Here is a 27,866-nt window from a genome sequence, read left to right as displayed (position 1 = left end):
CTGACGGGGGGTCTCTGGAACCCGGGCCCCGCGCGCGCCTCCGGGTGGTTCCGCGGCCACTCACCCGTCCCGCCCGGGTGCTAGGGAAATGCTCACGCGACCGGCGGCGCCCGAGGAGGCGTGCGCGGCGTGACGTCACGAGGCAGCGCGGTGGCGCGGGCGTAACGCGTCACGGGTGGCCTGGCCGCGGGTGGCGTGGAGACGGAGGGGCCCGGAGGGGAGCGCGGAGCCGTGCCGTCGGGAGCGGCCGTGGGGGCCTGAGCCGAGGGACGCCGCCGCAGCCGCGAGGTGAGCTGGTCGCGGCCGGGCGCCAGCCCCGCCGGGGGTCGCAGCGGAGGCGTCCGCAGCGCCCGGGCTGCTCAGGCCCCGCCCCGGATTGTCCCGCCGCTGGCCCGGAAATAACGCTCGGAGGCCGGTGACCCCGGCAGCTAGGAATTCGAGGATCCCTGGCTTGACCCTCGGTTTGGGGGCACCAGCCCCTCTGCTCCACGGGCACTCCGTTTCCCCGGGTGACGCTTCCTGGCCTTCGGCGGGGGGTCGGGAGAGGTTTGCAGTGGAGAGGCGCGGGGCGTTCTGCGCTCTCTGCGCCCTGGGGTGGTCGCCATTGCAAACCCAGAGGAATTCGGTAGAGACTGCCGTCTTTCATCGCCCTCCGCCGTTGCCTCAGAAAGCCCAGTGCTTAGTTGTCATACGTCTTGTCTCAACGACCCATGAAATTAGGGTAATTCTAGGAAACAAACTGAGGGACCCCGTGAAGTGAGTGCCCTGCTCCATTTGTTCACTCCGTAAATATTGAGCCTCAAGGTAAGCCAGGCCAGTGGACCTTAATCGGGATAAGCAATACCCCTGCCCATTTAGAACTTCCATTCCAGGGAGGGATGCTGAAGATGAAACACTAAACAAAAAGGTAAAATAAAGACAGGATTAGCGTTGTACGGCCGGAGAGTAAGGCGGGGGTGGGGCGGGGGGGGGGGCAGTGGGAGAGAATAACACGGTCATTGAGAAAGCTTTTCCCAGTAGAGGACCGCTGAGAGTGACACAGTCACTAGGTGGAAGGGCCAGCACTGGAATCCCGAATTCTTTCCATGGCACTTAGTTGATTTAGTGGCTGATGGTTTTAAACGTGAGTGGATCATAAAGGTCTATTAGTCAAGTCTCAGTTTCCCTCTTCACTCAATCTTAAATCACTCAATCCCAGTCTCTGGATTTGCAGTACTGATCACTAAGTATATCGTGTTCATTTATGTGCCTGTTTTGCCCACTCCTCCCAAATACAGGCATCCTAAGGACAAAGACCTTGCTTACTCACCACTGTTTGCCTAGGGCCTAGACAATGCCTAGAAAATAGAAGTTTAGTGGATATTTTTTAAATGAATAAGCTGTAAGAAAGTAGGACGAAAGGAAAGCAGGGCAGACTAAATGTTTCTCCTCTTTCCTCTTCTGGGATTTTGAGTTGAGGGTTCTGTCGCCTTCTTAGGAGAGCAAGAACTGTGGCGTATTCTCTTATTTCCAGCACATAGTGCGATAGGTAGTTGCTTGTCTCACAGTGTTGAGCAAATTGAACCCCTGAAGGGGGTGGGGGGGGGGAGAAAAATACCCTCCTCTGCAAGTAGCTGCTTGCGTCCAGCAAACATTTACCTGGAACCTCCTGGGGGTTACGTCCTTACAGGATGTGCTGAGATGACTAAGAGGTGGTGGCTGTCTTCATTATGCTGAGCCTTCATTATGAAGAGTTCTTATGACCCTGATCGCTGAGTCCTTGGGTCTGTCGGGCACATCTTTTCTCCAGCAGAGGTGTAGGACAGCTTGCCTTGATCCTGTCTTTCCACCACATTGGGCATTTACTAAAACTTTATTTTCAATATACCACCTCATTCTTTATCCTCTCCGCCACCTTAAGCTATAAGCAGGGCATGGTTAATTATCCAGAGATGAGAAAACAAACTTAGAATTGACTGCCAGTGGAAATGCCAAAATTTCAAACCAGGCCTTCAGATCAAGCTTTTTGATCACTCCACTACTACCTTCATCATACCTGCATGCTCCTGTCTTGTCTGTGAGACAAGACATTTCAGGAAGGAAATTAAAGCTACCTAAGATTATAGCTAACTTTAATTGAATACTTTCTCGTGCCATGTGCTCTAAGTGCTTTAGTGATACTAACTCCCTGGATCCTCACAACACTTGTGAAGTATCATCTTCATTTTACAAATGAGCAAACTAAGGCATGGAATAGTTAAGTAATTTGACCAGGGTTTCAAAGTTAATAAGTGGTGGAATTTGGATAGCTAAGGTGAAGGCTAGTCCTTTCATCCTACTCTCCCAAAGTATTAAACATTGATAATTCTAAAAACTGTCATTGAATGTAGTCTGGCACATAGCAATCCTTTATCAGGTTTCCAAAACTAGAAATCTTTATGGAAACAGCTTCATTGTTCTCCTTCAGAGCAATTGGTGATTTTGAACCAACAATACTCCAAAGCTTACCCCAAAAGTGCCACCAGGCTCCTTAAATATGATGGTAGCTAGTATTGATTGATTGGTCCAGTTTTAGTGAATTTTTAGGTTACTACCTTGAATTCTCATTCTGGCCCTGTAAAATAGTTATTATTATTTCAACTTCCAGAATAAACAGGCCTACAAAGTTCAGGTAATTCGCCAAGTCACACAAGGTGCTTTCGTGTCTAACTCTGAAATTGATGCACTGAAATTTTCTTCTACTGCATCTTCCTCTTGCTATTGTCCCTCTTCCATGGGGAAAGGAGATAGATTGCCACTCTTCCACCTGCCGCTCCCTTTAGTGCCTCTAAGACTTTCTTCCTGGTGGCTTCCAAGGCTTATTTTGGGTATTGGTTGTTGAAATAGAATATCATGCCATGCTTAATAGAGACTTTGGCCTCCTGCCAGTCAGCCTGTGGCTTGGGAGAAGGACAACACAGAATCTACACACAGAGTCTTACCCCCTTTCACCTTGAATGGCAGCTTCTGTGTTCTAGCTGCCAGAAGATCTATCCCAAGGGAATGGATGCTGGGACCCTGGTTGTGGTATAACTAAGGACTTTGGTGGACTGCCCAGGGGTAGGAGGAGGGGGCCGGCAGAGTGTGCATGCCTTCCTTGAATAAATGTTTATTGCACTGAATTTGAAGTCTCATGTTCACACAGTGTTGCTGCTCTCCTCCCTGAATGTTCACATTTCCCTTAGTATTGCATAGAGATTGATGGAAGCAGAAACCAAAACTCTTCCCCTGGAGAATGCATCTATCCTTTCAGAGGGCTCCCTACAGGAAGGGCATCGGTTATGGATCGGCAACCTGGACCCCAAAATCACAGAGTAAGTCTTAAGTCACCTTTCTTCAGTGCCTGAAAAACTGGTGTTCTTGCTGTGATTATATGCACAGAATTTTCAAGGGTTGGACCTTATATTTATGTCTTAACTTAGCTTTGAAGAGATTGTGGTGTCTGTTAGTATGTCACTTTTTTTACTTTAGAGTCTTCTGTAGGAAGACGGACTTGAGTATTCTGTAAATCATGTACCAGTTACTTCTTGCTACATTGTCAGAGATGTTCTCTCCTTGCCAACTATTTGATGCTTTGTGCCCAGGGATTGCAGGAAGTTATTTTCTAAAATCCGGATGAGGAATACTTTTCCCTAAGACAGTGGTTCTCAACAATTCTTATGCTGCAACCTTTAATACAGTTCCTCATGTTGTGGTGAGCTCCCAACCATAAAATTGTTTTCATTTGCTACTGTGAAAGGGGTGAAAACCGCTGCCGAAGATGAAAGAACAAGCAGAGGAATTCCTGGTGCTTCCGCAAAACAGGCACAGAGGTAGCGCTTGACTGTAACTACTGCACAAGGTTAAGCATCTACAGGACCATACAAGGGCGAGTGGAAAGATCTTTTTTTAAAAAAAAACAAAAACGTTTTATTAGGGGCTCATACAACTCTTATCACAATCTATACATACATCAATTGCGTAAAGCACTTCTATACATTCTTTGCCCTCATCATTTTCAAAGCATTTGCTCTCCACTTAAACCCTTGGCATCAGGTCCTCTTTTTGTTTCCCCTCCCTCCCTGCTCCCCTCTCCCTCATGAGCCCTTGATAATTTATTATTTTGTCACATCCTGCCCTGTCCGACATCTCCCTTCACCCCCTTTTCTGTTGTCCGTCCCCCAGGGAGGAGGTTACATGCAGATCCCTGTAATTGGTTCCCTCTTTCCAATCCACTCTCCCTCTACCCTCCCAGTACCGCCCTTCACACCCCTGGTCCTGAAGGTATCATCCACCCTGGATTCCCTGTGCCTCCAGCTCCCATATGCACCAGTGTACAACCTCTGCCCTATCCAGTCCTGCAAGGTAGAATTCGGTTCATGGTAGTGGGGGGGGGGGGGTTGCAGAAGGAAGCATTTAGGAACTAAAGGAAAGCTGTATTCTTCGGTACTACATCGCACCCTGACTGACTCATCTCCTCACCTAGACCCCTCTGCAAGGGGATCTCCAGTGGCCGACAGATGGGCACTGGGTCTCCACTCTGCACTTCCCCCTCATTCACTGTGGTAAGATTTTTTTGTTCTGATGATGCCTAATACCTGATCGCTTCGATACCTCGTGATCACACAGGCTGGTGTGCTTCTTCCATGTGGGCTTTGTTGCTTCTGAGCTAGATGGCCGCTCGATTATCTTCAAGCCTTTAAGACCCCAGACGCTATACCTTTTGATAGCCAGGCACGATCAGCTGGCGAGTGGAAAGATCTTATACATCATCCCAGCTTTGGTTTTCACTCATTGAGTGATAGGAGTTCCTGTTGTGTGCCAGGTGTCCTGTTAAGGAGTTTTCTCTTCCTGAACATTATCTGAAGCTGCATAACTACACCTAAGAGCCCAGAGCTGCTCTGATTAAAGGGGAAAGGAGGTGCACCTGAAGTCTTTTGCTAGTTGACATCCTTTCTTTCGCAATCCCTGATGAGGCTCTGTTGGACCTCCAGGGTTCTGCAGTGCATGCTTCAAATCCACTGATAGGGTCCAACTCTCTTCTCTACAGTTAAGAAAACTGAGAGCCAAGAGAAGGAAATGCCTTGCCCAAGGTCATAAAACTATTTGAATTGTTCCAGCTCCCCACTCTTTCCATCACAGCCATTATAGTGGAAAGGAATTTCCTAACAGAGAAAATGGAGAGGCTTTTCCTCCCACTGTTTGGGAGAGTCCCTGGTGGTGTTGAGGACCAAGTGTTGGACTGGGCTGTCCAAACCTCCTAGCCGCCTCACTGGGAGAAAGATTAAATCCCAGAAGGATTTACAGTCTGGGAAACCCTAAGCATCAGTTCTGTCCTGCCCTGTAGGGTTACTGTGGAGTTGGAATGGCTCCATAGCAGTGGGGTTAGTGTGGTTGGTTTTCCCTGTCAGGTGGAAGCTGGGTAGATGCTGGAGGTGAGGTGGTAAAAGGGAAAGGGGTTGAACTGCCCGAGATCACTGCCCAAACAAGCACGGAGTATACCAACAGTTCTAGAAACTACTCCCTTTGCCGGATCGAGTCTGGGAAAGAAGAAGGGAATATTAACTTTTCTTCTTTCGTAATCGTGACAGCAAATTTAAGTCCTCAAGCCCAAGTCAGCTAAATGCAGATGTGTTTGGGACACTGTAGAAATTACTATGTTTACAGGGAGGAAGTGGGGAAATGGGGAGCTGACACCAAGGGCTCAAGCAGAAAGCAAATGTTTTGAGAATGATGATGGCAACAAATGTACAAATGTGCTTGACACAATGGATGTATATATGGATTGTGATAAGAGTTGTATGAGCCCCCAATAAAATGATTTTTTTAAGTTTCATTGACATATAAGTCTTATCATATAATTCAATGATTTAAATATATTTTAAGAGTTGTGTAATCATCACACACACAAAAAAGAAATTATGCTATGTATTATGTGTTGCCCCCATAGCGTGTTACTTTGCTCACAGGGACCCTGGAATGTGCATCGTATATTTATTCCTGTTCTTTTTTATGGTTCATAGCTTTGAGGCTGAATCTTTATAGACCGCCCAACCTCTCGATTTGTGTCTGTTGATCAGAGAAGCCATTTCCTTTGTCTAAAACTCAGGCTATGAGGCAGTTCACCCCAGGTAGTCGTTTCCATTCCCACCTCTGCTTGTCTGAATGGAAATCTAAAGTGTGGAAACAGTGTTTGTTGTGTTATCTGCACTTCCCTGTAATGAAACTCTTGTTCTAATTGCGCCCTGCTGCTTGATGGGAAGGTGGGCTATGTCATAAGTTGGAGTACATGAATGCTTGCGTCAGTGCGAGCAGTGACGAGCATTGGGTCAAAGCTCCCACTGGGTGAATCTGTACATCAGGCTAAAGGTAAGCATCAGGCACTAAACATCAGATCACTACCTCTGTATCACCAGGTAATCTCTTTTACTATTTTTCCTATGAATTCCATATCCTAAAATATTTCAAACAACCCAGTTTACTAAGTAGTAACACAATCCTTTTACCCATCATAACTTCGTTACCATGAAATATTTAGCATCACCTCATTTAATCTACCTAAATTACAGTCCCTCCCCCCCAACAAAAAAAAACAACTTATTATTCTAGTAAGCCTAGGTAAGGCTTATCTTGTGCAAATATGTTTTTTTCAAATTTTTGAAGTGCATAACTATAGTTCTTTATTCTAGGCTTACATTTTACAGAAATGTAGATACCGTATATACTCGCGTATAAGCCAAGTTTTTCAGCACATTTTTAATGCAGCTTTTGTGGTAAAATTAGGTGCCTTGGCGGATATTCAGGTTGGTTGTACTCGAGGATATGCAGTAACTGTGGGCCTCAGCAACTAACTACTGAAATGCCCTCCATTCCAAACACTGAAAGGTGACCTGACTTACCATGTGAAAAGATGGTCACTGGCTTGTAGTCCAAGCCGAGGAATATTGTTGGGATCTAAATTGCTAATGACTCTTAACAGATGTTTGTAGAGTACGCTCCCGGTTTTTTAAGATTTACATTTGATCTTCCACCCATACATCACTACTGGTGACCATTTCTCTGTCAGCAGACCCTTCTTATTTTTCTTCGCTGCTACTTACCACCCCTCTTCCTGATCTCTTTTGGAAACGGATTTGAATGCACCTTCTATTACAAATAGGTTCCTGGGGGCCCAGTTTGCCTTCAACTGCTAACCTGGCGGTTGGTAATTCAGACCTCTCCTGCAATGCTGCAGAAGAGCACCCGTGATCCACTCCTCTAAGGAGCACAGCCAGGAGCACTCCCTACAGAGCATTTTTGAAGGGAGCTACACAAACTTCCTGGAAAAATAGAATTGAAAGAATGGAATTTTCCCCCAAACTTTTTGAAGCCTGTCACATATTGCAGATGTTCCCTTTTCTTCTTAAAAGAAAAATGATAGTTACTCTCATGAATGGTCAGAGGGCTATGGAGACCACACAAACCCCGATGCCATCAGGTCGATTCCGACTCAGAGTGACCCGTATAGGTATCTGAGGCTATAACTCTTTATGGGATCCTGCAACCTTATCTTTCCCTCGCAGCACCTGGTGGATTTGAACCACTGATCTTGTGGCTAACAATCCTGCACTTAACAACAGTGCCAGTGCCACCAGAATTCCTGTGAATATGTAAAGAGACAACAATTGTTTAACATTTCCACTCAGTTGTCTGAAGGGTTTTTTTTAATTAGTTTCTAATAGTTCTCTGTAAATATCTGCCAGTCAGTAATTAATCCCTGCTCAAGTTATACTAGGTTGTTCATGAGTCTCCTCTCAACAAAAGTACATTCCTAACTCTCTAGCCTTCTGCTTCTTATTTATTTGTCCTTCACTGTGTGGTAAGGAAACCTGATGGCATAGTGGATTGGGTATTAGGCAGCTAACCACAAGGCTGGCACTTGAAACCCACCAGCTGCTCCATTGGAGAGAGATGAGGCTGTCTGGTGCTGTAAAGATCTATAGTCTTGGAAACACTGTGGAACAGAGATCTTCTGTCTCATAATATTGCTATAAGTCAGAATGAACATAAATACAGTGGGGTTTGTGATTGTAAAACTGACCCATTTTAGGGGCATGCTAGATACTAGGGATCTCTGTGTGACTAAATAGATCGTAGAGACTTGGATTTGAGGGAATGGTGATGCACTCTTATTTATGGAGGTAGCAGATTTCTATGATATTCTGATTCCTCTTACCTCCAATTTGTACCTCATACATCTTGCATAGAAAAGAACACTCGGCTAAATGATCTGATCACTCCTTCTAGCTGTAACATTGTATGAGTTGGTTGTGTTTAAACTCTTAACGACCATATGAGGTAAGTGGAACAGTTTTCTTTTCCCTGTGTTGTAGGAAAAAAAGGTTACATGACTTGGCTCAGGTTTCTGACATAGTTAATGATAGGACTAATTTCCCACCACCTAATTTTAATGGTATTGGCACAAGTGATCTAATATTCAAAATAATTGAACAGCTACAACTGCAAGTATCTTAGTCTAAATATTTTAATTTAAGGGCTGCTTTAAGTTGTGAGGCCCAGTTCCACTCTGGGGTAAACACCACCTCTAAATACCATGACTGGTACCTTCAACCTAGAAGCCAACCAAATTTAAGTTCATGTTGCTCTCCTTAGACATTAGCTGTTTTCCACACTGGTTTCTTCTAACAGGGTTGCTTACTGGCTTTTTTGGTTTTGAATGTGCTATGAAAAAAAAAAGCCAAATTAAGAGTCACTGCACTGTGAATGGGTGTGGATACATCAAGTTGGTTTTATGGTAACAGTTTTGTATGTTTCCCAAAATAAGAGGCAGTAGTAATATGATTCAGCTGGGAAGCTGTGCTGTTTAATAGTTATGAGTGTAAGCCATGGAGTCAGGCCAAAAGGATTTTCATCTATGTTTTCTTAGAGAAAATTTCCAACATACCACAGAACTTCAAGACCCACCTTGTGGTTTCTATGAAGTGTATAAAGAAAACGTTCCTTAAAACCTATTGTACACCAAAAGTAGGTCACCTTAAATGTCATTTTATTGGTTTCCCATTGCCTAGAGCATCCACATCTGCAACAGTAGTATGAATAATAAGGTGAATCACCACAAAGCTGTCACCTAGCTTTAATTAGTATCAGCTTCTGGCCAGTCTTGTTTTGTACCCCACTTGAAATTTTCTCTAAGAAAAATCTCCATATAACTCTTCATCCACACACTCAGCAAATGATAAGCCATCTACAGCTCTGTAAAACAATTCCTTTGTCAATGAGGCCCAAATCATTTTTTTGAACAGTAGGAAAGTAGAGAAGGAGAAGGTTGGTATGAATCAAAATCCAGTTGACCTTTGAACGCATATACACCAGTTTTTTCCCTATTGTTACTATGGTGAGCTCAAGTGTTGGGAGAATCTCGCAAAAAATATCCACATGAAAGAATCCACAAAAATTGCCACATGACATGAGTCATCTCCAAGTGAGCAGTTCACCCCCCTGGTACCTGGGGCTGGGTGGGTAAGGGTCTAACAGTGACGATTCCTATCACAGTGTTTGAAGTGGCTGCTGCTCCACAGATACTCCTGAGAACTTGTGCATGCCGTCTCGCTACAGGAAAGCGACTCTTCATCTGAAGGGGCCCAGGCAGTTCAGATCCCTGTTTTTCAGGGGTCAGTGGCAGTTGGAACGCCTATAGTAAGAGGAAGAACTAATGTGTCATTGTTACTAAGTCACGATATAAGCTTCGTATTTCTCTTGGATGTAACTATTTCCTCTGTAAAACAAGGATATGAATTAATAATTCCCAGGATTTTTTCTAAGACTTGCTTGTAGTTTTGTGGGAGCGAATCAGACTTGCCTAAGATAAGACAGAGCCAGTAGCAGTTCTACTAGAAAAGGACATTTACGTGGGAGGAGAACCATAAGTAAAGGCCTAAGATCGTTACAGGTGAGCAGACTATTAGGATGGCCCTTTGGACTAAAGGAAAGGTCTTGGTTGTGGAGGTGAGTAGACACTGATGATGAGAATGACACTTCGAGTCCACGAGCTTCTCTCTGGAAGACAGATGAGGCCATCTGCTTCCATGAAGATTTACAGAGCCCTGGAAACCCTAGGAGTTGGAATTTGCTCCATGGCCGTGGGTGGGTTTGACTCAAAAAGAGGTCGCATGTTAAATGTTAGTGAAATAGGGACCAGGTAGATAGACTATAATCCGATTAAGACAGGGACGCGCTTTAAAAATCATTCAGACTAGTGGAGTTTCGTGTAGAAGAGACTCATGGGTATTGAGCAAGAGACTGACATGATAGTGATATGTTCATAGGGAAATTAGCCATCGGGTGTAAGGTGAGTCGGAGAGACTAAACGATGAAAGTAACGGATGAGAAACTGCCATAAACCAGACCTGCCATTCAGTATACCCTAGGGCAGTGGCTCTCAACCTTCCGAATGCCGAGACCCTTTAATACAGTGCCTCATGTGGTGGTGACCCCAACCATAACATTATTCTCGTTAATTCATAACTGTAATTTTGCTACTGTTATGAATCATAATGTAAATATCTGATAGATAGGCAGGATGTATTTTCATTTGTTACAAATTGAGCATAATTAAAGCATAGTGATGAATCATAAAAACATTATGTAATTATATATTGTAAAATATTTATTTCTAATAACAAGAAATATTTGTCGTGAAGCATCATGTAGCATGGGCTGGGTACTCGTATTTGGGCGTATGTGCATGTGGGTGGACCCGCCTGGAGACGGATAGAGGAGCGGTGTTTTCCGATGGTCTTAGGTGACCCCTGTGCAAGGGTCGTTTGATCCCCAAAGGTTGTGACCCACAGGTTGAGAACCGCTGCCCTAGATAGAGATGGTGTGCTTGAAGAGCAGTGGGTGAGTCTGAGAGTACAGATTGAAGAAGAGTGCGGAGTTGTACTTGGAGTTCTGGTCTTCGAGACTTGGAAGAGGCAGGCACTTTGAAGGGTTGGACAGCAGGCCCTGGGTGAGGAGGTCTGTTAAGTTTTCATCTCTCCGGGGGAGGTTATCCTTCCGATGATTTTCCAGAGATGTAACTTGATCATTCAAGTGAGAATAAAGACACGAGCCTGTGAGAACAACCTTATCACTTCTGAAGAAACTCTGTTTCTTTCCATCCTTGTTTTTGTTTTGTTGTCCGTGCTGCTTTCATGCCTTGGTGTGTGTGCAGAAAACTGCCTTGACTGTGTACTTGCCCAGCCCACAGCCTTTGCTGGTTAAACTTGAAACTCAGCCAGACCCTTTTTTTTAATTGGGGGCTCTTATAGCTCTTATCACAGTCCATACATATAATATATCCATTGTGTCAAACACATCTGTACATATGTTGTCATCATCTTTTTCTAAACATTTTCTTTCTACTTGAGCCCCTGGCATCAGCTCATTTTCCCTCCCTCCCTCCCCCGCCCTCTCTCCCCTATGTCCCCTTGATAATTTATAAATTATTCTTTTTTTTTTCATGTCTTCCACTAACTGCTGTCTCATTTCACCCACTTTTCTGCTGTCTGACCCCCTGGGAGGGGGACCATATGTCAATCATTGTGATTGGTTCCCCCTTACTCCCCACTCCCCCTTACCCTCCTAGTATCACTGCTCCCCTTATTGGTTCTGAGGGGTTTATCTGCTCTGGATAAACCATTTAATAAAATGCATACTACCTTGGAGCATAGAACATTAAGAATTAGCCTTGTATTTTCTCTTAAGTGTATAAAGTTTCCCCAAAATAAATTGTCTACTAAAAATGAGTACATTTAAATGTCATTTTATTAGTTTCCCAATGCCTATGTCATCCAACTAAAATCTCCATTCCAAGCCCCAGACATCCTTCCTGTTCAACTGTAGCTCTCTTGGCCTCCCCCTGCACACGTACCGTTAGTTACATGTGCACACTCTCTTCTCATGGGTCAGGCTCTTTCACCTTTATTTCCTTGTACATGATGTTCACATGCTCTGCCCAAGTAATGCTTGTCACAAAGCCATCCTCACTGGCTACATTCTTACGCATTAGTCCTCCACCTTCTGGGCACTCAGGTGCATACCTCTGTGTAAATATCACACCGTTTTGTAACTGCTTGCACTTTTGCCTTTTCTAATTAGAATGTGAGCTGCTTGAAGGCAGGAATCTAGTGGTTTTATTCCATTGGATAATCCCTGTGCCAACTGTAGCATTCCTGACCCGTAGGTGTCTATTGTAATGTTTCCGTGGGTGCTTTCTGGACCATTAGGGAGACTTTTTTAAAGATCTATGACAGAAAGACCTGATTAAGTTGCAGAGAGGCATATGGGACTGGTGTTGCTAATTCTCTACCGCCCCGCAGCCTGGGCCCCACTTTTCATTAAGTAAGGAGAGACTTCGGTGAGTAATGAGTTCCCCCATACCTCAGCAGCAGATAAACGGGCTTGCAGATGTGAAAGCCAGAGTTGGCCGCCTTGTTTCACTATCAGAGTCTGCAGTCCCCATCTCCAGGAAGCAAACTAGTAAACATCTCATCCCTTTTGTGTCAGCGTCCCGATAAGTTCTTGAAATTATCAAGCAAGAAAAGAAACCCTGGAGAAACGGAAAGACACAGACCTAAGCAGGTGTTCCTGGAGTCTTAGGGTCGCACTTCTTGGGCAGAACGTGTTTGTTAGCGTTTCAAAGAATAATCTGACGGCCTGTTATTTTCTTGGTAAATTAAAATTCATTTCCTAGGAAATGCCAATTGCCTTACCTTCCTGTTACTGAGCAGGGTGGCGCTAATGAAAAGATGACCCTGATTGTGCTTGTGGAGGTGGTTACTCTTAGGCACTCTTGCACCACCATTCTATGGCAACTGGCACCATGCTGAGGCTGGAATGTGTGCTGGAAGGGGAGCAGCCTGTGAATTACAGACCCTCCTAGCTCATCTGTCTGCATTTGAGAGAGCTCCTTGCTGTCAGCTTAATCAAAACCAATGCAGTAAGTTGAGACATTTGCACCTGAGGTGCCTACCTACTCCCTGAATATCCACTCAGCATCCCACTAGCAGTGAGGTCTTATGGTGGGAGTGGAGAATTTGGAGAGTAGGGGGTCAAGCACAGTTGTTTTCCCTTTCAAAACAGGTCCAAAATCCAGATTAATATCTACAAGACCATTGCCTTCAGATCTTGTACCCTGCCCAGCGCTAGACCTGCAGTATGTCTTTCTTGCTACACAGTGTGTCAGGTACCTGATCCAGGATAATGGACTTGCATGTTGATGGACGTTAGTATCAAATTTAGTGTAAGTTACTCTCCATTTCATATCTTTCTGTCTCCCAGTGGAGAATCTCACTCAAGAGTCAGATTTTGATGAGTTACTCTTCGAAAACAATGTGAATATAAGCGCGCCTGTAACGAGGACTTCACTGGCTCCCTGTGGGGTAGAATTCCCAGTAATAACAGATTTAGCATGTGAGCTGATACCTTTTTAGTATCACAGGGACAGCATTGTTTAGAGAAAGCCTTGACTCCATTTGAATAGTGCAGAGGATGCCAGGAGGAAGGCCAAAGGAAAAGGAAACGGGAGAGCTCTTGGTTTGTCTCACCCTTACATCAGATGACAGGAAGTCGGAATTGAGATTGGCCACAGCAACCTGTTAAGGCCACATCTGTTTGAATAACTTAGAAGCTCTGTAGAAACCAAATAAGCTGGAGAGTAAGGAATCCCAGAAAAGGATGCAGGGTCAGTGGCAAGCAGGAGCTTAGAGTGGTGTCTTGCCTGGAATAAATCTCTCTCTTGGCTATCTACATTCTGTACTTGACTGTGTACCCCCAGCATATAACTGTGCAAGGCACCCAGGCTTGGTTAATTACCCACGGCTGGAGAATTTATAGGAACTGGCCCAGGTTCCCTCCCCAGCCTCACGGAAGCCCACATCAGTGATCGAACTTGAAAGCAGTTAAGAAGTGCCCCTCACTGTGGCTTGAGTTTTGGAAGAGTTTCTCCCGTGTGCAATTTAGGTCCAATACTAACTATGAAATCTACTGGAAAAGTCCACCAGTGTTGGTTTGTTCTGTGTGAATATGTGTTCGTTCGCTAGCTTTGTTTAGTTTTGAGATAGGTTAGGCTTCGGCTTTTGGAGTATGGGTGTGCGTTTCTACTAGAGTTAAAGCTGTTTATTCATAAATACTATTGTGTTGCCAAGAAATTAAAAATAAATAAACTGACACTGCTTTTGAGCTTTTCTCTGAAAGAAACACAAATGGAACTTGTGGGCCAGGCAGCTGTTGGGTAGATAGGTTTTGTTTGGCATTTTTGTGTTGGACAGACACATAGCCATGACAATTCTAGTTCCTGTTCCAAACAACACTGTTTGCCAAATCAACTAACACAACAGTTTGGAGGAGGGGCGGGGTACTAGGGGAGTCATCGTTAGATTTTTACCACTGGGATAAACAGCTTGCTTTTATTTGGCAAAACAACCAAGAAAAGCCTTCTAGAATACTCATGGTTTTTCTCTCTCCGCAGATACCACCTCCTCAAGCTCCTCCAGAAATTTGGCAAAGTAAAGCAATTTGACTTCCTCTTTCATAAGTCAGGTGCTCTGGAGGGACAGCCTCGAGGTTACTGCTTTGTTAACTTCGAAACCAAGCAGGTAATGGTGGGTCCGCTCCCTTTTCATATCAAACTATCACCTAATTTGTTGTGCTTCCCTCATGTCCACTAGAATATCCATTCCTTTCGGGGGTGGGGGGGGTAGGGATGGAGGTTGGAGCTGTGACTGGTCTCCGTACCTGTAGCACTCAGTGCTACAGTTGATCATCAGCAAACAAATGCATTTTTGAGCATCATTCAAAATGGACTCTTCTCTGACCAGATGCTTTGGAATGCCCACATTAAGTGTATGGACATCCTCCTTCCTGTTCCACTCCGTTTGTTCCCTCTGTGGCTGGCCAACAAAATCCCATTGGCTTTCCGTAGTTTTGCCCTGTGGTGCAGAAGCCCTCTCTGTGGTGAGCCACCCACAAACTCTGTATTTTCCTTTGATTTCTTAAAAAATGTACCCTTTTCAGTGTTTCAGAGCAAAGGCTTGCAGATTTGAATATACCAGAGGGCTCCTAAAAGGTCGTTGGAGAAAATTCCATTTTCTTGTCATTTTCTTTTTCCATGAAATCCTTTCATGCATAGAGGAAGAGAATATTCCGTTCGGTCAGTTCTTCTTGGATTCATGTTTTAGTCCTGGGTGTGAGCATGCATTGATTTTTTAAAAAGAATTTGAATACAGCTTGGTACTCTACAATGTGATGAATCACTTGTAAGCACATTTAGTGATTGTTCCTGTTTTTGTTTTCACTATTAATAATGGTGTCTGAATAATTTCTTTGATGAAAGTGATATATGCTAATTATAGATGAAAATATAAAAAACAAAAAAGAAAAATCACTTATCTGCCAAATACCCAGAAATAATTGCTGCTAATATTTATATATCTGTCCCATCTCTCCTTCAAATTACTATGCATACAATACACATAAGAGCATATAAAAGGTTCCTAAAGCCATGGTGGTATGGCCACATAGTGGTTACCTTTTGGGCTGCCAGTCACAAGGTCAACAGTTAGAAACCACCGGCCAAGATCAAAGATGAGGCTTCCTATACCCAAAATGAGTTGGCAGTCTCAGAAACCCATAGGGGCAGATCTGCCCTGCCCTCTGGGGTCCCTCTGAGTCTGAATCGACTTGGTGGCAGTGAGTTTGGTTGTTGGGTTTGGTCAAGCTTTATTAAAGAGCCATGATTTTTCAGTGAGCGAGCCGTGGGCTGCAGAGCCTGTGGCTGGAACCCTCCAGTCACTCTGCAGAGAAGAGATGTGACAGTCTGCTTCTGTGGGTTTCATTAGAACCACAGCCAGGCTATTCGCTTCTGTCCTGTGAGTCCCTATTAGTTAGAATTGACTCATTAGCCATAATCATCATGTTTTATCACTGAATACATGATAACTTTTTACTGTCTTCTAATATACATCAAGATAACATTCTATATGGTGATATTCAGCTTTCATTATATATACATTAAATATTAATTTTTCTGCATCTTTACTCTTGTGCATTTTATTAGACGTATCTTAGACCTCAAACTCATCAGCATAATTTTTAATCATTGCTTAATACTTCGTTGTGTGAGTACTCGATAATTCCCTATTGCCTTCGAGAAATGATGAGATTGAGTGTTGTTTGTAATACCAACTCTGGGTATTATTGGTTCTGATAGTTGTAAGTAACACAGGCAGTTAAATGATGCATTATTATTCTAGTTGGTCACGGTTTTCTAAGGAAACTGAAAGAATGCTGTAAATGGTTAGTGTTTGGAAATATTTTATTCCTCCACCATGACAGCATGATGAGGACTCTGGAGAACCACTAAAATCAGTGTCATGGTGAGGGATAGATGTTGGTTTAGAAACACTGGACTAACAGTCACAAATCCTAGCTTCTATTTCTGGCTGTTTTGTTTATTAAATTTGAGGCAGTCTCTTAAACTCTTCTGGCCTCAGTTTTCATTGAAAATGGATTTGAAACATTTCTCCCGTACAGGCATCTGATTGCTGCTGATGTTAACAGAATTAACAAAATATGCCTTGGAAGTTTGGCTTCACTATATGAAGCTTTGTTTGTGTACTTTGAGGAAGCAAGAATGCCAGTGACTATCCAATACCCAACACAGATTGGATACCCAGTAAATATTTGTTGACTGTCATACTGGCAAGCTCTAGACAAACAAGACACTCGCCAGCTAAAGCAGACAGGACTGGCTGCTAGACTGCACTCCAGCCTCAGCTAGATGCTCCCTGCCCTTGCTCTCTGAGACTTCTTTCCTTGTCTGTCCCTTAAGGACTTCTTCACCCCCAGTAAACATGGCTGAATGCCGTATGACCCCAAATGTGAAACATAACAAATTTGGCAGGATAGGAAAGTATAGTCAGGTTTCCTGGAAATGACTTAGAATGACTGTTATCCACCTTCAGGAATTTCTTTTGATGTTGTTTCTCCTGCATCCGATGGAGTAAAGGTCTGGATGCCTTTGGTTCTTAGAGCCAGGTGCTAGAGTCACTCAGATAAACACCTTCTTCATAGACTCTTTGACTCACTCCTTTTTCCTGCCTAGTTCCCTCACTGCCATGTCCATTTAAGCCATTATCATTTCTCAGTGTGAAGCAGAATCCAGGAAATAGCTGCAGGGCCCCTAGGAAGAATACTGTGTCTTGACATAGAAGTGCTGTCTTGGTAAAAAAGCAGCCATCTGACTGAGAAGCAACAAAACCCACATGGAAGAAGCATGCCAGCCTGTGTGATAACGAGGTGCCAAAGGGATCAGTTGTGAGACATCAAAGAACAAAAACTCATATATCATTGTGTGCTCACCTCTATGATAAGATCGCTGAAGACAAATGGGTGCATAAGCAAATGTGGCGAAGAAAGCTGATGGTGCTCGGCTATCAAAAGATATAGCGTCTGGGGTCTTAAAGGCTTGAAGGTAAGCAAGCGGCCATCTAGCTCAGAAGCAATAAAGCCCCCATGGAAGAAGCACACCAGCCTGTACAATCACGAGGTGTTGAAGGGAGCAGGTGTCAGGCATCATCAGAACAAAAAAATCTTATCATAGTGAATGAGGGGGAGTGCAGGGTGGAGACCCAAGACCCATTTGTAGGCCACTGAAATCCCTACAGAACGGTCTCAGGGAGGAGACGAGCCAGTCAGGGTGCGATGTAGCACCTATGAAACATACAACTTTCCTCTAGTTTCTAAATGCTTCCTCTCCCGCCTACTACCATGATCCGAATTCTACCTTGAAAGTCTGGCTAGACCAGAGAATGTACACTGGTACAGATAGGAACTGGAAACACAGGGAATCCAGGGCGGATAATCCCTTCAGGACCAGTGATGTGAGTGGCGATACTGGGAGGGTGGAGGGAGGTTGGGTTGGAAAGGGGGAACCGATTACAAAGATCTACATGTGACCTCCTCCTTGGGGGATAGACAACATAAAAGTGGATGAGGGGAGATGTTGAACAGGGCAAGATATGACAAAATAATAATTTATAAATTATCAAGGGTTCATGAGGGAGGGAGGGGGAGCGGGGAGGGAGAGGAAAAATAGCTGATGCCAGGGGCTTAAGTGGAGAACAAATGTTTTGAGAATGATGCGGGCAATGAATGTACAATTGTGGTTTACACAATTGATGTGTGTATGGATTGTGATAAGAGTTGTATGAGCCCCCAATAAAACTTTAAAAGAAAGTGCTGTCTTACAGAAAGGTGTAGAATGGTGCCGCCTACTAAGAACACCACTGACATTTGTGAAGTCATTGTGATACACTGTTATTTTTTAATCATGTATGTACTCTTTGAATCCTCACAACAGCCAGTGGATTCTTTTTGAACCCTCAAAACAGCCAACTCACAGGTGATGGCTTATTCATATTTCATGGATAAAAAGGATTTAATAATCAGTAAGATTTATGTGAACTGCCAAACACCACACTGAAAGCAAGAGATAGAGGCAAGATTTGAGCTGAATTCTTAACTCGAAGGACTCCATAAAGCTCGTACCCTTTTTGTAATTCTGCCTTTTTTATAGTAAGCCCTTTGCCAGTTATTTACCAAAAGCAGTGTGACTAGGGACTCCACCATCAAGGGAGCGCCGCCCTGGGAGCAAACCTGCAGCTGGTCAGGCATTTGCCCATTTGACGAACTTTCATCCCTTTCCTGAGCAGGAAGCAGAACAAGCCATCCAGTGTCTCAATGGCAAGCTGGCTCTATCTAAGAAGCTGGTGGTGCGATGGGCTCATGCGCAAGTAAAGGTATGTTCAAGGGGCCAGAAAGACACCATCCAGTCTCATCATCAACGGGTTTGCTCACACAAAATTGTCCACTTCTCCGCCTGCATCCCAGCCTCTTCACATCTGGAGCAGTCATGCTTTGCTCTCCTACTTGTATTTCCCACGTGGGTTGCTAGAGTTTTCTTTTGAGAAACATCTCAGGAAGGATTAAGTTTCTCCGTTGTTTCTTTCCACATGCCCACAGATCCTGCTTCTGATTGATTTTTCCATGTGGCTGATGTACTCGGACCTCTATTGTTTTTCAGTTGGAGTTGTCCTGGGGGAGGAAGGGAATGTATTTATTTTTCAAATGAGTTGCTTTAGGCAATATTAGACTCTTTACCTCTGTGGAGAGTTTGAGTGTTGGATCGGTCCATGTCTGAGTGTGCACAGCCCTGTCATCTCCTGACTGACTCGGGTGTGAGCCTGCCGGGCTTAACAGAGCCTGTGCTAACTCCAAGCATTGAGAAGTGGCAAGCGTTCTTGTTCATCCTGCCATTGGTCCCTTGGGAGAAAGCACTAGGAAAACAGCTTTTTTTTTTTTTAATGAAGGAAAGGGGAATCCCATTCCATCGCCACTGGCACAGCAGTGGCGAAATGAGAGTGGCCCGGCACAATGCCAAGAGTTGACTCTCTGCGCTTTCTGCAGTGGGGTCTTGACAAACAGACCCGGGGAAAGACTTGCGACAGCTAACGATTGACGTTTCAGTCTGTAGCTGTGCGAGCCTGACTTTTCCTCAGACTCTGCTCCTTTCCCAACAAACGCCTTGTAGAAAGTCACAGACATTACCCAGAATATGGTCATAGTGCCTAACCTGACCAACAAAGCTCAGACACTTTGAATCCCGAGGGTTTCAGGTAATCATAAAGCCTTCTCAATTTCTGGGACACATTGCATTAAAAATAGAAACAGCCAGAAGTCCCAAACACTTTTTTTCGCCAAAGAAAATTGAATCTCATTTGGCAGATTGGCTGCCGTGCTCTCATTCTGCATCGCACAGAAAAGGCACACGAAGGCATCCTCCTGCGTTGCCGTCTCCCTCAGACTGTGCCCAGCAGTCCTCTTGCTCGACACGGCCTTTGATCAGAGGCGCCAGATGGCTCGTTCACGTTCACTTTGTCTCGGTGCACTTAATAGTTCCTAGAGCTTCGTGTTTACTTTTTATAAAAGTATACAGTGGATTCTTCGGGCAACGTAGGGATTGGGGCCACCAACCCACCTCAGGTCAAAAATCCACATGTGAACTTTGACCGGAAGCCATTTTAAGAAAAGCAGTCAGGTAGCACATCTTTTGCATAGTCTATGTGTTGTCTACTGCACCCACATAAAAGCTGCATTTTCAACACACGGTAAAAAGGTGTATGAGTGAAGGGGGGCCCAAAAGCAAGGTTTTCGTGCCTACTAACATTCGCTTCCCAAACTGTCTGTTCTGTTTTCCCAGTGATCCCTAGCTGGGTTCATTTGGTCTTGAAGTGGCAGGCACCCACAGCCTGCAGGGAGAGAAAGCCACGCAACTGGCTCTCGGAACGGCCTGACTCTGCTGTGCTCCTGGGCACTGCCAGCGTCGCCAGGAGACGCCGCATGGGGCCCGGGGTGTGTTAGTCGAGGTTTACAATAGTGCAGCAAATGCCGTGACAAATGTTGTGAATCGTGAGCAGCCTTTGTACTGTCGTGTGCCGCTTGCTCACAGACATGATTAGCATCACACAGTTGGTGGGGGGGGGGGGTTGGTTTTAATTAATAAGTGAACTGACAGCTCAAATTCAAATTTGATTACCTTTTTACTTGAGATTGTTTTCTAAACCATTTCTAAATCTTTCCGATTAAGGCCTTTAAGAGTTGGCTCATTTAACAGAATGTTTAAGTGCTTTAAGTAAAATCAATATTGTAGCAATGGTGTGTGGCACATAAAATAAGTGTACAATGGGACATTCCTGCCGTGTATTTGTGCCATCTGTAAATTCAGAAGTTGAATTTCTTTCCCTGCCAACTAAGGAAGGGTAATGGTTAGGTGAAAACCTGTTTCTCAGCATTTTTTCCGAAGCGTGCAGCATTTAGGCCAGACTTTGTGCAATTTACATGAATTCAGTGTGGGAAGCAGCCCTAAAACCATCTCCAGCTAAGCTGCTGCTGCCCTGCCGGGCTGATGTTTCTAAAGGTGTGCGTGACAGTAGAGGGCTTGTTTCTACCAAGGTGATGTTTCCCTTTCTCTTACTTTTAGAGATATGATCATAACAAAAATGATAAGATCCTTCCAATCAGCCTGGAGCCGTCCTCCAGCACCGAGCCCACCCAGTCTAACCTAAGGTAAGGAAGCGGTGGGGAGATAATGGTCGGCACTTACTTCAGCGCTTGAACCGTTTCTTCATCCTCAGCCTTCATCCGTGTCCTAGTCACTCTGCAGACTGTTACTGTAGAACAGAACCTACTGAGGTTTCGCTTGTTCACCTCCAGAAATACATTTCTTCTCCTAAAATGATGTACACCTTGGCTAGGGTTCAATAACTCAATAACTGTTAAAAGCGCAGCTTCTGTGCGCCAGAATTGTACGTAGTACTGGGGATACAATGAGCAACGATAACACGATCTTTACCCTAAAATCAAGCATTTTAATAAGACCTTGGGTCTCTGGCGACTGTCGTTACAAACACCAGAGAGCAACTCATTCTTCCCCAAACATGTGTCACTCTTATATAGAACTTTAGTTTAATAAGTTTAATTCTGGGGACCAGATTAGCAACTATAGCAGTTTGGTTCCTATGTGGACAAATTGCCATTGCTTCTTTGGAGTGAAGTTAAAACAGAAGGGTTTTATAGAGAGATGAGAGGTTAAGTGATAGTTGGACTTTCATTGTAGCCTAGGGAGAAGCTGTTAATAGCAGGCATTTGTGGAGCAGCACATTGCTCAGTGCTTGACATGCAGTGTGTCGTCCAAGTGGCATAAAGACTCACAGAATTCTGGTGGCAGTTCTGTTCAGTTCACTTGACATTTTCAGAAACTGAAGTTTGCAGAGGTAAACTATCTTGCCCAGGATCACAGAGTCAGGATTCAAATCCAGATGTGCTGGGCTTCAGTCAGGAAAGGAATGCCTCTTTGGATAAAAGACCGCAGAGATGAGAACGCTGTCTTTCTTTTGTCTCAGACTGCTGCAGGGAGGTCCCTAGGTGGTGCAAACGGTCTGTGCTCCACTTCTAAACTAGGGCTTGGCCATTTGAATCCACCAGTCTTGCCAAGGGAGAAAGGCCTGGTGATCAACTTCCATAAAAATGACAGCCAAGAAAATCCCAGGAAGCAGTTTGGCTCTGTACCACTTGGGGTCGCCATGAGTTAGACTCTATTATGACAAAAGGGTTTAGTTTTCCCAAAATGTTTCCAGGTGAGTCAGAAAAGATAAAACCAGGTCCTTGAAGACAAGCCAGTCAGGGTGCAGTATAGCACCAATGAAGCATACAACTTTCCTCAAGTTCTTTAATGCTTCCAATCCCTCCTCCCCCCACTATCATGATCCCAATTCTACCTTACAAATCCAGCTACACCAGATTTGAGATAAGAGCTGAAAACAAGAGGAATCCAGGACAGATAAACCCCTTAGTGCCAATAATGAAAGTAGTGATACCAGGAGGGCAAGGGAAAGGTGAGGGGAGAAAAGGGGAACCGATCACAATGAGCTGCATGTAACCCCCTCCCTGGGGGACGGACAGTAGAAAAGTGAGTGATGGGAGACATCGGACCATGTAAGACGTGAAAAAATAATAATTTATAAATTATCAAGGAGGGTTCATGAGGGCGTATGGAATAAGGAGCTGTTACCAAGGGCTCAAGTAGAAAGAAAATGTTTTGAGAATGGTGATGGCAACAAATGTATAAATGTGCTTGACACATGGATGGATGTATGGATTGTGATAAGAGTTGTACGAGCCCCCAATAAAATGATTTTTTTTAAAACCGACCATTGAAATAAATTGTATAGTTTCTAATTTAAGTTAAATGCCACCACTGCACCTTTTTGTGTTGCCTTTATTGTCTTATCCTCCCAGAAATAAAGGAAAAGTTATGCTTTGATAAACTCTCTGCCAACTTAAGTCCTTCTATTCCTACCCCACCCCCCTCTATGTTACAATGAACATGGTTTTAGCTTTTCATTGTCAGTGTTTTCCATTTGCTTCCAAGTAGCTGAGTGTTTTCCATTTGTTACTTTTTTATTAATAAAAAACAAACTCAGCTGCCATCGAGTTGATGCTTGCTCACTGCGACCCCACAGTCCATGTCCATGCCTAATTAGGAAGAGGTGTTCCCTTGACACACAGATGAGCGACTGTGCCCGTGAGGGAGAGGTGCTGGAACAGTGCTCAGTCCTCTTTTCATTGCACATTCGTTTGCTAGTGTCTTGCCCATGTACAAGTGTGGGCGTGCATAGCAGATGCAAGGAGGCTTCAGAGGGCTCTTGGGGAAAATGTCATGAAAAGATAGTGGAATTTTTCCCCCTGGGCTTTTGAAGCCCCTTGGCACTCCCTCTTGGGGATCCATAAAGGCCATGTGTACAGTCCCTCTTCTGTGTGAATAACCTCTCTCTGACCGGAGACTGTTGGCAGTCATCAGGAATGGGAAGTAAAGGGAACCGAGGGCCAGCAAAGACCCTGGCCTACGTGCTGTGGGTTCTGGCTCATGGATCACAATGGCCCCAGTCTTGGCAGGGTCTCCTTCTACTTCTCCTCCAGCTCCCAGCCTGATGGAGGAGAAAAAGACAAGGACTGACGAACAAATGGGTTGACTCCCCAGCTCTGCAACTTGTTAGTTGTGTGAAAACTGGGTAAATCAGTAGCTCTCTGCATGTACTGCTTTCTCTGAAATATGCACGATACAGATCCCTACTGTATTTTATTATAAGGATTATGAACAGTATACATAGAATGTTGGGCAGATGCACAGCTCATTATACCCTCCCGGTAGTTAAAATAGTCTCGATTAACCCATCTGTCAGTAAAAAGAGAGTGTTACGGTATCTCCAGAAGGCTCTGTGTGGGTTTCTCCCCCATTATTCCTCAGTGATTCACAAGGCAGTGCAGGGTAATGGACTCTAGGGCCAGGTTCTGTCTACAGCTCAGCTGGGCTGCTTACTGGCTGGGCAACCTTGGGTAGCTGACCCTGGGTGCACCTCCATGTCTTAAAGGACAAAAGCCTACTTTATGATGTGGTTTTCGGGCCTACCAAAATTAAGTTCGCCTACTATCTGACAAGCACAACAGTGATACGCTGTGTCTGTGCCTGAGGGCTAGTGTAAAACAGGTGAACTTCCCCTTACAGGGCCAGGGCTGAGTGCAAACCGCATGGCTGGTTCAGACCTGATCATTCCAGTGACCTGAGAGCACTAGCTGCCTTCTGCTCGTACATAAAGTGTTTGCTGAACACTCCCTTGAGTATTTTGTTGCTTCTCTGGCGACATGAATATGAGACACCAGGAAAACCTTTTCTAAATGTACCCAGGCCCACTCTGATCCTTTGCTCTCCTTTTTCCAGTGTCACCGCCAAAATCAAAGCCATTGAAGCAAAGCTGAAGATGATGGCAGAAAACCCTGATGCTGAGTACCCCGCAGCACCTGTCTACTCCTACTTTAAGCCATCTGATAAAAAAAGGACTACTCCTTATTCCAGAACAGCTTGGAAAGCTCGAAGATGATGCTTGTGAATTTCTGAAGCATTAGAAACAACTGGGTTTCCGCACCTGACCTCTGCATTTGTCCTTTCTAGATGTGAACGGTATATCCACCAGAGCACAATCACACGTTAGCGGTTGATACATAACATTGTTGGATTTTATTGTGGTTGTTTCTTCCCTGAAGCCTGTGTGGAATTGAGCATCATCCAGAATAAATTGGATTGTATCCAAAATTGTGAACTGCACGCTGGAGTGCTCTAACTGGCTGGTCTGTTGAGCTTCGCAACTCCAGGAAGGTAGAGTGCGCCAGAGAGGATGGAGAGCGCAGACACTGTTGCTATTCCAATCAAGAACTAGATTTCCTAATGCCCTGCTTTTGACAAATGAAAAACTGGTCGTTTTCCTGAGTGCTAAGGTCTTTAGGACATAGAGGCAAAGAGACAGGGTGGGAAATGGGTGATTTTAAATTATGTTCCAAACTGTTTACCATAGAAATTCCTCCTAAAAAGAGAAAGTTCTTGGCACAAGGAGCTGGTTATGAGCAAATGCCGTCATCTGTTTAAGGACCCTGCTTGTCCTTTCAGAATCCCAGCTAGGAGAACGTGCTGTCTATCCTAACATTGTTGCCATCGATAAATGTTTCCAAACAAATTCAGCTTTATATACCACAACAGAAGTTCCATTTGGAAGTACAGCTTTTCTCTCTAGTGGTTTTTTTAACCTAAATAATCCTACCTTCTATAATACCAAATGTTGCTATTAACATGGGACTTTTAAATTTGCACTTACTGCATGAGGTGGTTTTTGTAGCATGAGGATGTACTATTTGGAATCGTATCATGGTCAGTCTGAATAGAAAAGCAAGGTTTCTTTGAAAACGTAGAGGTTGCTATGTGGCTAGCTCTCAGATGTATCATTTCCTAGTAATTGTGTCGGGGTCTGAGGCCGTACTGTTGTGTGAGGGGTGGGGGTGGGTGGGGGTCCCGGAGCCCGTGGGGCAGGCGCTACTCAAGTACTGCCCATCAGAGGCTTTGAGAATGATGCTTTGTTTATAGAACATAGTTCTTTCATCCTAGATTATTTTCCTTTTGCCTCTTTGAGCATTGTAACGATATAGAGAGGCGGCTTTTGAGAGTTCTTCAGTCAGCACAGGTGTGGTCATTTTGGTGCCGAGCGGCCTGTCTCATGGGGCAGCACCATTGTCCCTTGTCCGTTAGCAGGTGAATCACTGCTTCTCCTGCTGCCGTACTTGTGATTACAGACTGTTTACTACCATGGTTCATAGCTTTCATTAGAGGAACGTCAGTCTTCCTGTGAGCAGAAAGGAATTTAAGACACTTGAGTCTACACTTAAGCATATGGAAGTTTCAGAACTCACGCACTGGCTCAGAGACAGTCTTGTCACTTTCCTGTGGGTCTTTGAAGAGCATAGCAAATATTTTCTGTGTTTATTAACTGTGTCTGTAATGTAATTAACTCTCTTTCCACTTGGGGAGTAGTCCAGGGAAATGGGATTACTATCTCCCATTTTTCCAGTGACTTTTTGGAGTATAGAATTCACCATGTTATCCTTCAGCCCTCAAAGGATCATGGTGGAGTAGGTTTTACTTAATGCCAAATAGTCTTCTATTTTTAATAGGAATTTAGAAATAAAAAAACCTTTGGATTATAAAGAGTTGTTTCCTTTAGAAACCAGATCTATTTATTTGTATTTAAAGTAATGTTTATTATTTGTACCGATTCTTATTCCTCTGTGTGAATAAATGCAAGAAAGTATTTCTGTGGTTGTGTCTTCTCTCATGCATCTACTGGAATGAAGATTGCCGCTCTGAAGGTATGTTCCCACTTAGCACTGGGCTAGTGTGCCCAGGCAGGCAGGCTGCTGCTTCTATCCGCTGCTGGGCCTGACTCCCCGGTGAGGGGCAGCCTCAGGCGCCATCCCTACTCTCCGCCCATTGTGCTCACCTGCTTTTGTTGTTCTGTGAAGAGACCAGGTCTTTTCATTATAAATGAAACTATTGGAAAAGTCCCTGTGAGTTCTATGCCATGTTGATTCCCTCTTTCCAAGTAAAGATTTCAAAGGAACAAACAAGTGGGTCCTCACAGCAGTCAGGAAAAGTGCTTGTAAAAATCAAGTTAAGTGTTGGTCGGCACTTTGCTGTGGTAATCTGTACTTTGGGTAAATTATTCTTTGGTTTGTTAAGATTGTGTTACTTACGGTTCTGAATTTTACTAGGGTATGAATTGTAAGGAGCATATTGGGGAGAGAGGATGAATTATCTTCTTAAGCTGAACTCCTGTTTTCTCAAATGTGGAAACCATTTGAACTCACTGATTTTTCTAACTGGCATCTCAATGCTGGGAAGAGGAAAGATTTTTTTCACAGCTTGTCAGAAGTCAACAGCAAAAGTGGAAACCGGGTATTCTAGAGTCCTATCGTGTTTAAAATGTATACATTAATTTCTGAATTGTCAGATGTGTTTGTGATGTGTTTTACATGGCTAGTAAGGAACAGGATGAATGCTTACCTTATAAATGAAATGTTAGAAAGCCCCCGTGTGCGACCACTGCATTCTTAAAGGGGACAGGTCCCCATGATAGCCATCCCTGGTTTCTCCCATTTCTCTGCAGTCAGCTCCACCTGCAGACCCTCCACCTTCAAAAAACCCAAATCCGAACAACTCAGCTCTTCCAAGACTATTTTAAGTTGCCCTCACCTTTTGGCGGACTTGCAGCACCTTCCCTGCTCCCTCCATTCCCTGCGTCTAGTCCATTTTCCACACGGTAGCCAAAGTGGCCCTTTGAAAATGGGAACACGGTATTCTGTTATCAGTGGCTCTCCATCACATCTAGACCCAAACCCATGACCTCTCTGCCGCTTTGCTCATTCTCCTCCCACACTGGCCTCATTCTTTGGTTGCAGGGTAACCCCTACCAGAGACCAGCATTGACTCTTCCTTTGCCTGCAGTGTTCTTTCCCATGAGCCACAGAGCCAGCTCATTTGAGTCATGTCTGCTCCAATATCAGTGCTCAAAGGGCCCTCCTTGTCCTCGAAAATTGTGTCCCTGTCACCCTCAGCCCCTTGTTGCTTGACTTTCTAAAGAGGACCAGGTTTCTGTGGAATGTATGTGAGTGGAACCCTTTGTACGCTGTTCTATCCCCAATATTTTAAACATGTTCTATATCATACATGTTGAATATTCGTTCAATGAAAAATCGTGGTCTCTGAGAGCTGAAGGACCTCTAGAGCTTACCCCTGTAAAGCAGCTGGAAAAAGTAGAAGCCCAGAGAGTGACTGATTAGCCGGTTAACTAGAGAAACAAAGCCAGGGCACAGAGATGTATAAGGAAGAG

General features: G+C 44.4%; 2 protein-coding genes across 3 annotated transcripts in view; one reads left to right on the top strand and one right to left on the bottom strand.

Annotated features, from left to right (window-relative positions):
- MRRF (mitochondrial ribosome recycling factor) overlaps window positions 1–252 on the bottom strand; it is a 55,498-nt gene extending 55,246 nt beyond the window's left edge. Inside the window, exon 1 of the mRNA XM_075560444.1 lies at window positions 65–252. The gene's annotated coding sequence lies outside the window, so the exon portion shown is untranslated. The remainder of the gene's footprint in view (window positions 1–64) is intronic.
- RBM18 (RNA binding motif protein 18) lies at window positions 158–26,288 on the top strand. Of its 2 annotated transcripts, none has more exons than XM_075560445.1 (6): window positions 158–288; window positions 3,204–3,332; window positions 14,507–14,633; window positions 18,750–18,836; window positions 21,077–21,162; window positions 24,374–26,288. In XM_075560445.1, the coding sequence occupies exons 2-6, from the start codon at window positions 3,220–3,222 to the stop codon at window positions 24,531–24,533; spliced, it is 573 nt and encodes a 190-aa protein (XP_075416560.1). In that variant the 5' UTR covers window positions 158–288; window positions 3,204–3,219; the 3' UTR covers window positions 24,534–26,288. The 2 variants fall into 2 exon arrangements, with proteins under 2 accessions (XP_075416560.1, XP_075416561.1); XM_075560446.1 differs by lacking the exon at window positions 158–288 and adding an exon at window positions 413–804.
- The last annotated feature ends 1,578 nt before the right edge of the window (window positions 26,289–27,866 follow it).

The sequence above is a fragment of the Tenrec ecaudatus genome, chromosome 10 (genome assembly GCF_050624435.1).
Source record: "Tenrec ecaudatus isolate mTenEca1 chromosome 10, mTenEca1.hap1, whole genome shotgun sequence".
NCBI classification, from domain to species: Eukaryota; Metazoa; Chordata; class Mammalia; order Afrosoricida; family Tenrecidae; genus Tenrec; species Tenrec ecaudatus.
The sequence above is the reverse complement of the archived record's forward strand: the minus strand, read 5'-3'. Positions and strand labels throughout refer to the sequence as shown.

Excerpts from the sequence above, each read along its gene's own strand:
- RBM18 (XM_075560445.1), top strand. The coding sequence starts at position 3,220 with ATGGAAGCAGAAACCAAAACTCTTCCCCTGGAGAATGCATCTATCCTT. Across the intron at positions 3,333-14,506 it reads CTGGACCCCAAAATCACAGA|ATACCACCTCCTCAAGCTCC; the intron begins GTAAGTCTTAAG and ends CTCTCTCCGCAG. Across the intron at positions 14,634-18,749 it reads TTAACTTCGAAACCAAGCAG|GAAGCAGAACAAGCCATCCA; the intron begins GTAATGGTGGGT and ends TTTCCTGAGCAG.